The sequence below is a fragment of the Sycon ciliatum genome, chromosome 12 (assembly GCF_964019385.1).
Source record: "Sycon ciliatum chromosome 12, ocSycCili1.1, whole genome shotgun sequence".
In the NCBI taxonomy this organism is placed as follows: Eukaryota; Metazoa; Porifera; class Calcarea; order Leucosolenida; family Sycettidae; genus Sycon; species Sycon ciliatum.
The window spans coordinates 17,711,844-17,725,809 of NC_088654.1; the positions used below are offsets into that span (position 1 = coordinate 17,711,844).

The 13,966-nt window shown below is 48.6% G+C and overlaps 2 protein-coding genes across 2 annotated transcripts in view; one reads left to right on the top strand and one right to left on the bottom strand.

Moving 5' to 3' along the window:
* LOC135828137 (plexin A3-like) overlaps positions 1 to 5,980 on the top strand; it is a 44,913-nt gene extending 38,933 nt beyond the window's left edge. The window contains exons 44-49 of the mRNA XM_065340569.1: positions 100 to 202; positions 986 to 1,030; positions 1,632 to 1,696; positions 2,491 to 2,566; positions 3,483 to 3,560; positions 4,759 to 5,980. Of these exons, the coding sequence (XP_065196641.1) occupies positions 100 to 202; positions 986 to 1,030; positions 1,632 to 1,696; positions 2,491 to 2,566; positions 3,483 to 3,560; positions 4,759 to 4,866 (475 nt within the window). The 3' untranslated portion in view covers positions 4,867 to 5,980. The remainder of the gene's footprint in view (positions 1 to 99; positions 203 to 985; positions 1,031 to 1,631; positions 1,697 to 2,490; positions 2,567 to 3,482; positions 3,561 to 4,758) is intronic.
* Positions 5,981 to 6,826: 846 nt separating this feature from the next.
* On the bottom strand, positions 6,827 to 13,269 carry LOC135828138 (uncharacterized). The gene is made up of 3 exons (XM_065340571.1): positions 12,971 to 13,269; positions 9,462 to 9,638; positions 6,827 to 8,752 (listed from the first exon to the last, which is right to left on the bottom strand). The coding sequence occupies exons 1-3, from the start codon at positions 13,050 to 13,052 to the stop codon at positions 8,040 to 8,042; spliced, it is 972 nt and encodes a 323-aa protein (XP_065196643.1). The 5' UTR covers positions 13,053 to 13,269; the 3' UTR covers positions 6,827 to 8,039.
* Positions 13,270 to 13,966: the final 697 nt, after the last annotated feature.

A 13,966-nucleotide genomic window follows, 5' to 3' on the forward strand; every position in this document is an offset into this window, starting at 1 on the left:
CAAAGGCTTCTGGGTTTACAATGTTGTTGCTCTACAAGCTAATGCCATGTGATGCTGTTCTGATGCTGTTTTTTTGTCTTTTCACACTCTCTCTCCCAGTGTACCGCTGCGCTTTTGGATCAACATCATCAAGAATCCTGACTTTGTGTTTGATATCCACAAGAGCGCCACTGTGGACTCGAGCCTCTCAGTGGTGGCACAGGTAACTCACGACGCCGCCGCCACGCTGATCACTGCTGCAATCCCCTCTATAGCGAGAGGTGCAAATTGACTGGACTTTAGGGGCCATCCGGCATTCTCGATAAATTTATAAATTTCACGGAACGAAAACGTTTAGTCATGACCTGCCCCCAGCCACCCACCCACCCTCAACAAAAATAGATTAACTTGACAGCTAGAATGGATTGATGTTTCAGCTATCGATATTTGTCTTAACGAAACTCTCCTCGACCCACCCACCCATAAACGGAAACTTTTTCGTTTTGAATAAAAAAAATTGATAATTATGGATGGCTACTTAGTTTATTAATGCACGCACGTTCATCCAGATATTCGTTACATCTAGCACTTCGTTACATCTAGCACTTCGTTGACGTCATTGATTAGTTATAAAGTTGTAGTCACTCAGCTGGCTCTGTCTACGACCACCTTACTCTCATCTGCAAACCCGGTGGTGAAAAATACAACCGCTTTCTCCGCTCCCGCTTCACAATCAGAGGCTCTGCAAGGGTGCACTTGCAAAGTTCGTCACACAAGCTAGGAATTTCAGACGTTCCAGAGAACGAATGTCAACGGGTCTGATTGTACGGCCCTGGGGGGGGGGGCTAAACAGAAGTTTGTTCTGTCATTTGGCATAATAATCAATTGATGATGTCAAAGTTAGATAGTTATGCCATAATATGTGTGTGTGTGTGTATGTGTGTGTTCGCTCGTTTATGCATATGTGTGTATATGTTCGTACGTGCGTGTATTTGCTGTTGTACAGATGGTCATGGATAGCTGTGGCACGGCTGATCAACGGTTGACTAAGGTAACTGTTGTCATAGGAAAATATGTGTATGCGTGTGTGTGTGTGTGTGTGTCTGAGGGGTGTGTGTGTGTGTGTGCTCTACTTGTGGATTCTAAATCCATAGCTGCCAAAGATGGCTCTCTCGTCGTGCCAATTGAACATGGTCCCTGATCTCTCGGCAGACTGCCGATTTTCTGCCGTCGCTCGTCGTTTCCATGTTGTCGGCACCGCAAGGGGACACGTGACCATATTGGCAGTGTTTACCAGGACCAGGACAAGGATGTGTGCACATGCTGTCTCTCTGAGTGTGTTAGGGTCCTTGGGAGGGATGGAGAGCACAAGGGCTCAGTTTCTGAGAATGGAAAGAGAAAAACTAGTCGTCCCAGACACATGACTGTGTTGGAGAGAATGAGCAACCATGAGCAGCTCGACCGGGTGTTTGAGTTCTTGTTGGCCGGGTTTGACACTAGCCTGCAACTGGCACTAGCCTGCAACTGGCACTAGCCTGCAACTGGCACTAGCCTGCAACTGGCACTAGCCTGCAACTGGGACTCGCCTGTAAGTTGCCTGTAAGTTGCCGATGGAGCACTGACATGTTTTGGTTTCCTTTCACCCACTGCAGGAATCACCCACGACCAAGCTACTGTATGCAAAGGAAGTGCAGACGTATAGGAAACTCGTTGAAAAGTAAGTCTGGCATTCTCTTATGTACAGAATTGCTTGGCCACTTGTAATAGTAATCTTGTAATTCAAACAGCCATAACAATGAATATCACACGCGTGAAATGCATAGCAACAATGCACACAGCAGCAACCCTTTCCCATACTTGTAAAATTCAAAGTGGCGTGAATTACTTTCCAACTGCGTAACCCGCAGCCCCACCCACCTCGTCTCACTTTCTCATAGGCTTATCTCTTATTGGCGATGGGGCCATCGTGAGCATAAAGAATTCAAAATACAAGATAACAAGCTGATACAAGCTGATTATCGAAACAGCTGCTGTCTGAAGGACCAGAGTACCACCTGAAGTGTCGTTTTGCTGATAATGTGCTGTGGCAACGTGTTGAGGTCGGCCAGAGAGCGCAGTGGTATGGTGTGGTGGTTGATCAGATTACAACCTAGTGTATCCAACTGATCACATTGCAGCTGTATCATATGACAATGCTGTACCTGCTGGGCATCTTACGTGTTAAGCCGCCGTTCCACCCATCTTCCTCTGTACTGACCAGTGTGCGTGTACTAGTACGTAATGTTTCAACACATAAAGCCATGGTTTGTGTTTTGTTTGTTTGTGTGCGTGTGTGTGTGTGTGTGTACGTGCGTGTGTACGTGCGTGTGTACGTGTGTGTGTGTACGTGTGTACGTGTGTACATGTGTGTGTGTGCGTGTGTGCGTGCGTGCGTGCGTGTGTGTGTGTGTGTGTGTGTGTGTGTGTGTGTGTGTGTGTGTTTATGCGTGTGTGTGTGTTTATTGTGCGTAGATACTACGCTGACATTCAGGCAATGCCGGTGATACTGGAGGGTCGCATGCATGATATCCTCCAGCAAGTATCCGTGGTAAGGGGTTTAGGCGTGCAGAAGATGGATACTGTTTATTAGCCAATATCCGGTGCATATTTGTTTTCAGCCCGAGCTTTCAAGGCCAAACATTTGTTACGGCTGAAGTATTTTGGTAGCGATAGGTTGTTCGTTTGACCCCACAAGACCTCACGACGCTTGCAGACGACGCCAGCCACACTCCACGATAGCAAGTAGTGTTACACCTGACGAGTCCTGTTCCATAAAGATGACGGGAACTCATCAGGGGAGAAACAAACAGTTAAGCTGAAAAATGCTATTTTATAGAGAAGATACTGGCGCAAGGTGTGAACACTCAACTAACTCACATTATTTATGTGAGAAATCGACACAAAAAGGGATAGTACAGAATGGAGGTGTTACGAACCCTATCAGACATAACTACCGGTATGACAAGTGCTAAGTTGATCACAATGAGAAGGAGAGGTACACACGAATAGGTTGCACTATAGTTTGCACGTCACAAAGAGTACTGGGGTGGTGACGAAAATAGGTGAAAAGTAGACGCCAAGTCAAATCCTACGAATCATCATAATTATTACAGAGCATCAGCAAGTCCAATTTTCGCTTGAAATTCGAGAATCGTCACTAAAGGCACTCTACAAGTCGAAGCTAGCTACTAGGGCTTTGTTCCGCTGTAAAAGGCACATGAACAGAAAATTTGTTTCGAATGCAGCTCAGCGGCGGGCTCCATGTACTTGAGCAGTGGCCTTGCACAGAGCTGCAGTAGATCTACATGATGCAGTGGTACTCTCCTGCACATCACTCCAGTACATATCCGGGCTGGCTGATTGACAGGGCAATGTGTGATAATTATATTGATGTGTGTGTGTGTGTATGTGTGTGTGTGTGTACGTGTGCGCGTGCGTGTGCGTGTACATGTGCGTGTGTGCAGGGACCAGACAGAGGAGGCTTCCACAAAGACAGTGCTATGTATGATGTGTTCATCTACGGCCTACATTACCGTGATTCGGTGAGTGTGTGTGTGTGTGTGTGTGTGTGTGTGTGTGTGTGTGTGTGTGTGTGTGTGTGTGTGTGTCTGTGAGTGTGTCTGTGTGATGTTTGCTGCAACGTGCTACATACACGAATGTACAGTCAACTCCACCTATAACGAACTCGTAGATTAAGTCCCTGTTTGAACCCATGCAAAACTGACGCTTTGCAACGAACTGTTTTCGTAAATAATGAACCATTCCCTATAAGGCTGCAACCACACTAGGTACAAAACTGCGTAAACGCAACTTTTCTGCTTATGTCGTCAAGGAAACGCGTGCGAAACGCGAAACGTACTGCGTTTCTTTTCAGCAAACCGGGTACCCCTGTAGAAAGCAACTTTTCGCCTTTTCCTTGCGTTTCGCTCTGTTCTTCACACGGCCGGGTAGATGTTTCTTAGAATTCTTCTTGAGGCTTGCACTGTGTGGGTAGTAGACGGCTTCCTTGTCAGTTTGTAGTATTTGAGATTTCATCTGCCAGGGCTTTGCTTTCAGTTAATTTCCGGACAGTCCTGTTGCCTGCTGTTGTTAGTTCGAGATGCCGCGCAACTACATTGTATTTCGCTGATAATCTCGAACTGAGAAGCTCATGCAGCTTGGGACAGCGTACCAGAAGACGAAGCAGGGCCAGATGACAGCCTGGAGCGGACCATCTGAGAGTAGGAGATTACCAAGGCCTTGAACGTGTATGTCAAGGCGCTCGCGACTCTTTTTCAAACTACTACATGTACATACATTTTCACAGGGCGATTTTTCTGGGACCCAGAAATGTAGACAAAGCGCAAGGATTCCTTGCGCATGAAATGGCAGTGTGGATGCGACTTTGCGTTATCTAAAAGCTGAACGCAAACGCGTACTTGATTTTGTACGTAGTGTGGTTGCAGCCTAAGTCTGCATGATGACCACGTGTCTTCACACAGCCATGGACCACTTGCCAGTCGTGACCTGTTGCTTGTATAATAGTAATAGTAATGATACCTTTATTAGGTTGACCCAGAGGCTTGTCGCCTATCAAGGGGTTATAGTGTGAGTGCATTTCTGTTATAACAAACTTCGGCTATAAGGAACTAATTCTCCTGCACATTGGTGTTCGTTATATCAGGAGTCGACTGTAATACTTCTTAGGGTGGTGGTTGTGTAGTGTGCACTGACCATGCTCCAACTCTCGTTCCTTTCCAGGTGGCCGCCGCATTGAAGAAGGAGGGCCTGCTGGATCTGATGCGCCAGTTTGAGGAGACGTGCGACGAGCTCGCTCACGGATTCGACGAGAAGTCGTCCAGCCTGTGAGCGTAGTGGACAATGGGCAATGGGACGTATGTATATCAATTTCACGTCATCAGGTTTTGCGGGGCAAGTCCACTACAGCCGTGCACACTGTGATGCCAGCGCTGCATAAAAGGCCATGAACTTTGTGTATGGCCATACTCCTATATGACTGTACTAAAATGGGTCGTATATGCCAAATATGTGGCAGCTTGCCCCGCCAGAAATGGTGACGGACGTCTTCGATGCATACCTCCCCGCTGTCAGTGCTCTGCTCTCGGCGCCACTGTAGCACGTTGCTGCTGCTGCTTGATTGTCCCGCCCGGCACGGCGCACGGCGGAGAACACCACCGCATGCAGAAGTACACTGCTACGGGGAGCGACGGTGACGGCCTGTATCTGCACAGCCCAGCAATCTCTCTGTCCCGCACCGCCATGCTAGCCGGACGGCAAATGTTCAGATGCTCAGCAACTGCTCTTTTGCTAGTTTTGACATGCTCAGCAGCTGCTCTACTGTTAGTTTTGACATGCTCATCAGCTGCTCATCTGTTAGTTTTGACATGCTCATCAGCTGCTCATCTGTTCGCGGATCCACCGCTGGCGCCTTGATCCACTGTTGACGCGCACATGTGTGCGACTTGATTTCCCGAAACTTCGCCGGAGATCACACAGCTATTATTACAAGTCTTCCTCCTAGTTCTGTAATCTGCTTGGATTTTCTGTTAATTTTTTTAAAACTTATCGGTTTTAGACTTTCTAAATTTGGCTAGGGCGCTGCGAAATCAGGTTTATCTTTGAATTGCTATCCAGGGAAGAAGCTTGCTTCTGTTGCAGCGTGTTGCCATGCAGGCATGACTAAACCCAGAGCTATACATGCATGTCGTAGCGTGTTCAAATCCAGACAGAATTTTATGTATAACAACTCACATATTTTCATTTGAACTGCAACTTTCGAAAGTTTCCATCCCATTTTTTCGCACACAGTTGATGATGATAATAATTATACTAATTCTTCGCATTTACTTTCCACTTGCCCCCCCCCCCCCAAACGTTATTAATTTTCAGTGTAAGGTAAATCTCATGTTCCATTTTCTATAAAATCAATATCTACATGTGACAACTATTCTCAGGAGCTACAGTACCAGCAGCATGTTAGCAGCACAATCCCATTCTTATCAGGGAGCAGGAAACTACCAGCACAGTAAAACCTGTAACTAAAGACCACCTTGACTAGCGACCAGCCTGGTACTACAGACACCTTCGCCATCATAGGCACGGACGGTCTCGTATTCATTGTGGTTGTGTGGTGGAAACCTCTAACTAAGGACCACCTGCCACTAAAGACCGCTTTCTCTGGCCTCAAGGGGTGGTCGTTAGTCACAGTTTTTACTGTACTACAGACCACTTCGCCAGGCACGGACGGTCTCACATTCACTATGGTCGTGCGGTGCAAACCTCTAACTAAGGACCACCTGCCACTAAAGACTGCTTTCTCTGGGCCCAAGGGGTGGTCGTTAGTCACAGATTTTACTGTATTTCGATACTCGCCGATTTCCTCTGCATGCGCAAAAGTCTGAGTAAGGGGTCGTCGCAAAAGATTATTGTCGCCGCTGAAACGAACATCGTTCAGTTCGTGCTCAGTGTAGAAGGGGAACTACTGTAGGGGACATGGAAATCCAGTCGATTAACCGGGGCCGGCGCCCTCAGCGCGTACAGAACGCTGCATGCAGTGCACAATCATGTTGATGCGATGCGACCAGCAGCGCGTAATAGTACAATCATGCATGCGTGTACTGCTTACCTACAGCTGCATGGCCAGCACCCTGGGGCCGCTAGACGTGCGACCGGATTTCCATGCCCACGACAGTACATTTTGGAGAATAATAATTCCTGATGGCTTTGCAAATTGCAATTTATTTTTCACCTACATACAGGTTGCACACAAGCACACACATCAACGGACTCACACACGGACACATACCAGGAGCGTAAGCGCACCTTACGATGCGTCAAGATGCGTGTCGTAAGCGCCATTTGTGGAGGTGGATAACAGTTAGCAACAAAAGCACGTAGGTGAAAATAATGATCCAAAGGTCAACGGAAAATAAACAGTAATTCGAAGTATATAATGCATGCATCAATAACTTCTCTATGAAAATACCTCATGCTGTACTTGAGCAAGAAGCTGGCATGCTCCCACTGTCACATCGCTGAAACAAAATTCTAATAATGTACAGCTAACTAGTTATCAGGTCACGTGAAGCCATTTTAATCTCAGGTCTTGCTATGCTTGATAAGATAGCCTTCAGTTCAGCACAGCTAGTGTGTCAGCGGATTTTCCCACACTGTTGAATCAGCACAAGTACACGAGTATCCATGAGAGGGTTTCGGCATCGTTCATGCGAATACCGTCCAAAACAAGAAACACAGAGAACATGGGATACTTGTTCAAATCACTTGCAATCAAAAAGTCTAAGAAATAGTCTGCTGCTTCCTAATAAATCTGACAGCGAATGTCCAGAGAGGTATATGGACAAATAAATAATATAAAAGAGAGAGAGAGAGAGAGAGAGAGAGAGAGAGAGAGAGAGAGAGAGAGACAGAGACAGAGAGAGAGACAGAGAGAGAGAGAGAGAGAGAGAGAGAGGGAGAGAGAGAGAGAGAGAGCCGGAGACGGAAGGCGTAGATGTGACAACGAAGAAGAGGGTGTGCACATGTGCATGAGAGAAAGGCATGCAAGCACGCAGGACAGGGAGAGACCTGGATAAACACGCAACGTTTTATGTGTGAGCGTGCGCACTAGCGCGCGCGCGCGCGTGTGTGTGTGTGTGTGTGTGCGCGTGTGTGTGTATGTGGTGCAGTGCAAACGTGTGAGTACACATCGAATGCAAGCGTAGTACGCCCATGGCCAGGAAAATGCGCCTTCACACGTTCTGGCAGTTAGGGTACATGGGGAAGTTGACTCCATCGCGCACACACTTGCAACTAGCATACTGCCAAAGTGAATGAGTAGTCGACAAATGCACCGGTAGATCCAGCATGTGGCACAATGGCTGTGTTTGTATTGGGCACGCCCCGTCGCGTGTCATGCCACACTTGTGAGAGGGCGGGACTGTGCGCTGGGTGACCACAACCAGGGTGCACATGCTTGGGAAATCTATACATAATCTTGTGCGTGCACAGGCGCAGCAGGCACATCAGCAAGCACGCCCTCGTGTGATTTGCAGTGCTGCAGCAGTTTCCGCAGCAGCAGGACTTAGCACAGACTTGGAGCGGCGGCCGAAGCTCGGCACCGAGGGATTGCTGGGTCTACTCGACGCACCAGTCATGGGCGAATTCTGCGGCACGTTGAACGATTTTGTGCGGGCGCGCGTGCGCTCGGTGACCGGTCCCGGCTCGGTCCAGGAGTAGTCCTGGGATGTCCTCATTGCCAGCATGGCAGCGCTGGGGACGTCCTCGAAGCCGGCGGAGTCGGTGCGCGTCAGACGGCGTCCGGCCGGGGACCTGCCCCGCGTCGGCGATGGCGATCGGTCCAAGCTGATGCTGGACGAACGAAGGAACGGAGGCTCCGGGACCGGCTGCAGGAACTGCTCGTGATGGCTGCCCACACTGCGGCTCTGCGGACGGAGGCTGTTCAGACCTTGACAGCCCAGCGACCGCGTCCTGTTCAACGGCAGCTCGTCCTCCTCCGCCGAGCGGAAGTACTTTGGTTTGTTTGCACTTTGTTCAGCTTGGCTGCGGGAAGTCAGCCCTTCCTTATCAGTCACGTATTTGTTGCCCGCATCTGCGTTGCCAACGGTCTCAACGCCGATGTTGACTTCATCGTGATACGATTCGGCTGTGCTGCCATTGCGAAGCTGAGTATATTGCTGAGGTGCGCGTCGCCGTAGTAACCTATTGATGATCTTGCCTGCCGGGGAAAAGCATATGCAGACACGCGGATTCAAGCAAGCACACACGCGCGTGCGCGCACACATACACACACACACACACGCACACACACACACGCACACGCACACACACACACACACACACACACACACACACACACACACACACAACAGAGGAGTGGCTTAGTGTGCACTGAGAGTAGAGAATACTGACAAAATAACTTGTAATTTTATTTATTTCTGCACCTCGTAGCATGTCAAGACAGCCAATTGAATTGAGGAGAGGGTGCGACCAACCACGGAAGAGAAAAAAGAAAAAGACAAGCACGCACACAAAAAGGGTAGGGATTAGCAAGTTACAAAGCAATGGGATGCCCAGGGAGCTATGCAGTGGAAGTGGTGACTGTGATTTTGTCTACTGGAAGATACTGAAGTGCTGTCTGACGAGGGTACGGAATTTGGGCATATCTGGAGCTCGCCGAATGTTGTTGTTGTTGTTGTTGTTGTTGTTTCAGATCTTTCTTCTCACGATAGCCTGTGGCCAATAATAGATTGTTGTTGTTGTCGTTGTCGACGAGGTCGTTGTTGCTGCTGGTGCTGCTGCTGTCGTTGCTGCTGCTGCTGCTGCTGTCGTTGTTGCTCTCAATGCTGCTGCTCAGTGTTCCTGTTCAAAGTGCTCCCCTACGGGATACTTACAATGTTTACAGAGCACACTGAGATCATCCTTACCTGTGTTAGAGTTGTAATATATCAACACCACAACGAGGGTTACGCATAGGACGATGATCACCACCGACTTGCCCAGTGCCGACGATGGGGTCTGGGGCGGCGAGCTGGGCGGTTCACTTGACACTGCTGATGTGTTCACAGCCGGCGTCACTCTGTGTAGACTTGATTCTGATGTTGCTGGGCATAGAATAGCACATGCAGAAGAACAGGACAGTTTCTCACACACTGGGTGGTATACATTGTATTACAGGAAATCAATTTTACACATTGCCTGCTCCTGTCTCGGATTTTGCTCCTTTTAACGTTAGGTGTTGCAGTACGGATTTCCGTTCGACATGTGGTGGTGGTGGTGGTGCTGATGGTGATAGTGGTGGTGGTGATAGTGGTGCTAGTGGTGGTGCTAGTGGTGGTGGTGCTGGTGGTGATAGTGGTGGTGGTGATAGTGGTGGTGGTGGTGGTGGTGGTGGTGGTGCTGGTGGTGGTGGTGCTGGTGGTGGTGGTGATAGAGAAGGGCCTCTTTTACGGGCAATCCAGAGAAAACTGAATGGTGGTGCTGGTTGTGATAGTGGTGGTGGTGATAGTGGTGGTGCTGGTCATAATGATCTCAAATACCCCGTCGTCATGGGTATGCTGCGTACCCGATTATCATTTTGCCTTTTGCGGTGGGCAATTACTTGCTTCCGTGGATGCCGTGGCTCGTATAACAAAAGACGTTTGAATTCATTTGTTGCTCAGTGCCGTCAGGCTCGTTAGTGCATTGCACTTGACCTGCGCAGAATATCACATATCACTTCAATAATTATGTGGGATTAATATCTTACATTAGACAATATATTTTTGGTACAATATCAGCAATCATCCAATATTTATCTGGCAGAATAATATTCTTAATTTAACTCAATTCAATGATTTCCCGACTATACTGACATATTCATTGATGATAATCTATTCAGTTTTCTCTGGATTGCCCGTAAAAGAGGCCCTTCTCGTGGTGGTGCTGGTGGTGACAGTGGTGGTGCTGGTGGTGATAGTGGTGGTGGTGGTGATAGTGGTGGTGGTGATAGTGGTGGTGGTGATAGTGGTGGTGGTGATAGTGGTGGTGGTGGTGATAGTGGTGATAGTGGTGGTGGTGATAGTGGTGGTGCTGGTTGTTATGTCGGGTTCAGCAAAGCACAATCACAGGGTCGGAGAAAACTACCATTACAAGTACATCTGGAAGAACAGTCCGAAAGCAAGCAAGGCGCGGGAAAAGAACACCGCTCCACTAGAAGTTATGCAGATTCAGAGACCGCGCATGCGGACTGGTGCACACACAATAATGATGTCATGCAACTACACATACACTACACTGGTGGTGATAGTGGTGGTGGTGCTGGTGGTGATAGTGGTGGTGATAGTGGTGGTGGTGATAGTGGTGGTGCTGGTGGTGATAGTGGTGGTGGTGATAGTGGTGGTGCTGGTGGTGATAGTGGTGGTGGTGCTGGTGGTGATAGTGGTGGTGGTGCTGGTGGTGATAGTGGTGGTGCTGGTGGTGATAGTGGTGGTGGTGATAGTGGTGCTGGTGGTAGTGCTGGTGGTGATAGTGGTGGTGGTGGTGGTGGTGGTGGTGATAGCGGTGGTGGTGCTGGTGGTGCTGGTGGTGATAGTGGTGGTGATGATAGTAGTGGTGGTGATAGTGGTGCTGATGGTGATAGTGGTGGTGGTGATGGTGGTGGTGGTTGCAGTGGCAGTGGTATTCGGGTGGGGCGTGCGCTGATCCTAATGGTGGCGGCAGCTGCTGATGCTAGTGGCCTCGATTCATGATGACGATGCCTCAGGTTTTGAGGATGAAACGAGAACTGACTCGCAGCCTCTGGTGTCTGGTCTTGCATAACAGAATAGTAGAAATCAGATTCCATCATAGGTCATTTCGGGTAGTTATGTATGGAGTGGTAAGCTTGCGCTGGTCTGCAACTTAAAACTGATTCTCCATGGCTTGCCACTCAATCTCCTTTCAAATCTCAACACTGGGCCTACTCAATACAAACTAGCAGTGTTTGCCACTCCGGTACTTTCAAGGCAAGCAACGTGACGACGTCGTTCACACGACTTCCATTTCTCGCAGGCTTTTGAACTTATGTGAGTGCCATACTGCGGTAGCTTTTATTGTTTCATGGAGTCTACTGGGAAAGAGTGCAGCGACCTGATGGAGCTGTACAGAAAATGGAAATTCGTGCATCAAGCTTCTGGCTTGCAGTTGGCATGCACTCTTTGTACCGTACAGAATAGCTTGTACACCTTTTTGGCCAATGCAACAGAGTTTGGTGCACTATAACAAACAATGTATGCTGCTTCAGGAGTATAGTAGGATTCGCACCGGACTGCTATTTGGCCACCAGCTGTTCGATCCCGTTCTAGATCGTACCAACCAAAACCCACAACCAAGCATATGAAAAAGGTTGAGACCAAGGATCTATGGCAGATAGATACCTGATTACAAACCGAGGTGAAGGCGAGGTTCTTATCACAGGTCTTGACAGGTTCATTCAGTCACCTAGTCATGATAGCCAGGTTTCAGTCTATGTCAGAATTCATACGTAAAATCCCGCTTTGTTGAGTTTCGCTCTACAACTTGATTTCTCGACGACTGCTAAGCATGCTTTGTTGTGTTGGAGACGCGCCGGCTGCACCCGCACACAACCACAAGAGGGTACAATCGCACGTTCGAGCCATGTTTGAAAGGCTTTTCACAATCAATCAACTACCTCGGGGCGGCCACATTGTCAGCCTCGCCGAAACGGAACATGCGCTAAGCTGGTGTTGCTGGCGCCCCAACCCCAACAACTACATCACCCATGGCGGAAGACAGACTACAGGACAGAAGGAAACGACCAGTGTAGGCTAAAGGCGTAGTGTCAAACTGAAAGAAAAAACACGAACCTCAATCGCGTTCTCCATTAGTTTTGTGTTCCACATGCTGTGGGCCTTGCGTTTCACGCGGCTTGAACGTTGCCATGGATAAGCCCGGAAAATGGGAAAAGTACTGAGGTATTCTTAGAGATACCAAACACTGTTCCTTGATGTTGTGTGTAGATGCATGAGTATAATTATAAGATGACAGTATTCAAAAAGTCCTACAGTGTAAACGAAGCTAAAATTAAAATATAGCAAAGCGCTTTCCCACGGAAATTCGTGCCCAGAGAGATTTACGTATGACAGTTCGCATCGCTCGCCGGCGCGTACGACGTTTGTATTTCCATACGGAATATCGGAAACCTCCCTGATTACTTCGTGTTTGAGGCACGAGTCTTTGGTGCTTGGCACACTGTACATGGAATTCCGAAGGACTACAACTTGGTGGACTGCAAAACAAATAGTGCCATCAAGTTACATTCAGAGGAGCTCATGAGAAACAGGAACGGGGACGTGAACTGCGTAGTAGTACAGCGATACTGATAGTACTGGTATAATACAACGAGAGCCCTGCTTAGCGAAAAAAAATAGAGAGAAAGCCCTACCCAGCAACTCACCGACTTCTTGCGCAATGGCGACTCCACTTGTGACCAGCGATAAGGACAGGAGAGTAAAGTGGCTCATCACCAGCCACCCCATGTTGTCTCCTCGAAGCACAAACCCTTTGAGCTATCAGTCCAAATTGCAATGACAGCTACAATACGCCGGGAGCATCCTCCCTACCACCAGTACTCGGTTTCGAATCAGTCTTCCTTTCGACTTCCACAGTTTGCTTCGTTCAGCTGAAGTAGTTCACGCCACGGTAACCCAGGCGAGGCAGGTTTCCTGCTTTCGCCACAAACGATCTTTTTTTGTGAACAAAGTAGCACGCGACTCCAGAAAGAAGCGTGGAGAGATGAGCCTAGGCATGACACGGTACGCTTTCCAACGGCCGAAGAGAGTTGGAAAGTTTGTGTCTTTGTGGATAACTCGAAACAATTTGCGCTAAGACGCTGCAAAATCGCTCCGATTTTGGATTTCATTCCCCAGAATGTGGTACTGTACCTACAAGATGCGGTCCTTGACCGCATTTCCGTCACTTTGCAGTGGTCTTTCTTCCGTTCAGTTTGCTACTAATACTGAGTACTAACTTACTAGTTACTTCAAGCGCACGGGGTATGCCAGGTGCCGAGACATCTAGACAGCAGAGGCTTCTGTGTGTTGGTGTTGTGACGTGAGAGTGTAGATCTACCACAAAGACGAGCCGTGCTTGTGCTGCAGGATTATGCCTTTGCATACTCCAACACCGCGGCGACCGCGGCGACCGCGCACCGGGACACCGGCCTCATGACCGCGAAACCATGTGCCATTTGGCAAGTCTTGATTGTGGCCCGAGCCTGTAAAAGGCTGTAGCTACTTGTAGCCTGCAGGCACGAAGCAACATATTAGGGAAGGTCAAAGGTCGAAAGTTCGAATTATTCCCAAAACGCCTGCATGCTGCATGCGAGTAAGATATCAGATTCTAGATTCAGCCATCATCATCGTGAACGACTCCACCTCCCAGCGGAGTGCGG

Excerpts from the sequence above, each read along its gene's own strand:
- LOC135828138 (XM_065340571.1), bottom strand. The coding sequence starts at position 13,052 with ATGGGGTGGCTGGTGATGAGCCACTTTACTCTCCTGTCCTTATCGCTG. Across the intron at positions 9,639-12,970 it reads CGCCATTGCGCAAGAAGTCG|CAACATCAGAATCAAGTCTA; the intron begins GTGAGTTGCTGG and ends TTCTATGCCCAG. Across the intron at positions 8,753-9,461 it reads ATATTACAACTCTAACACAG|GCAAGATCATCAATAGGTTA; the intron begins GTAAGGATGATC and ends TTTCCCCGGCAG.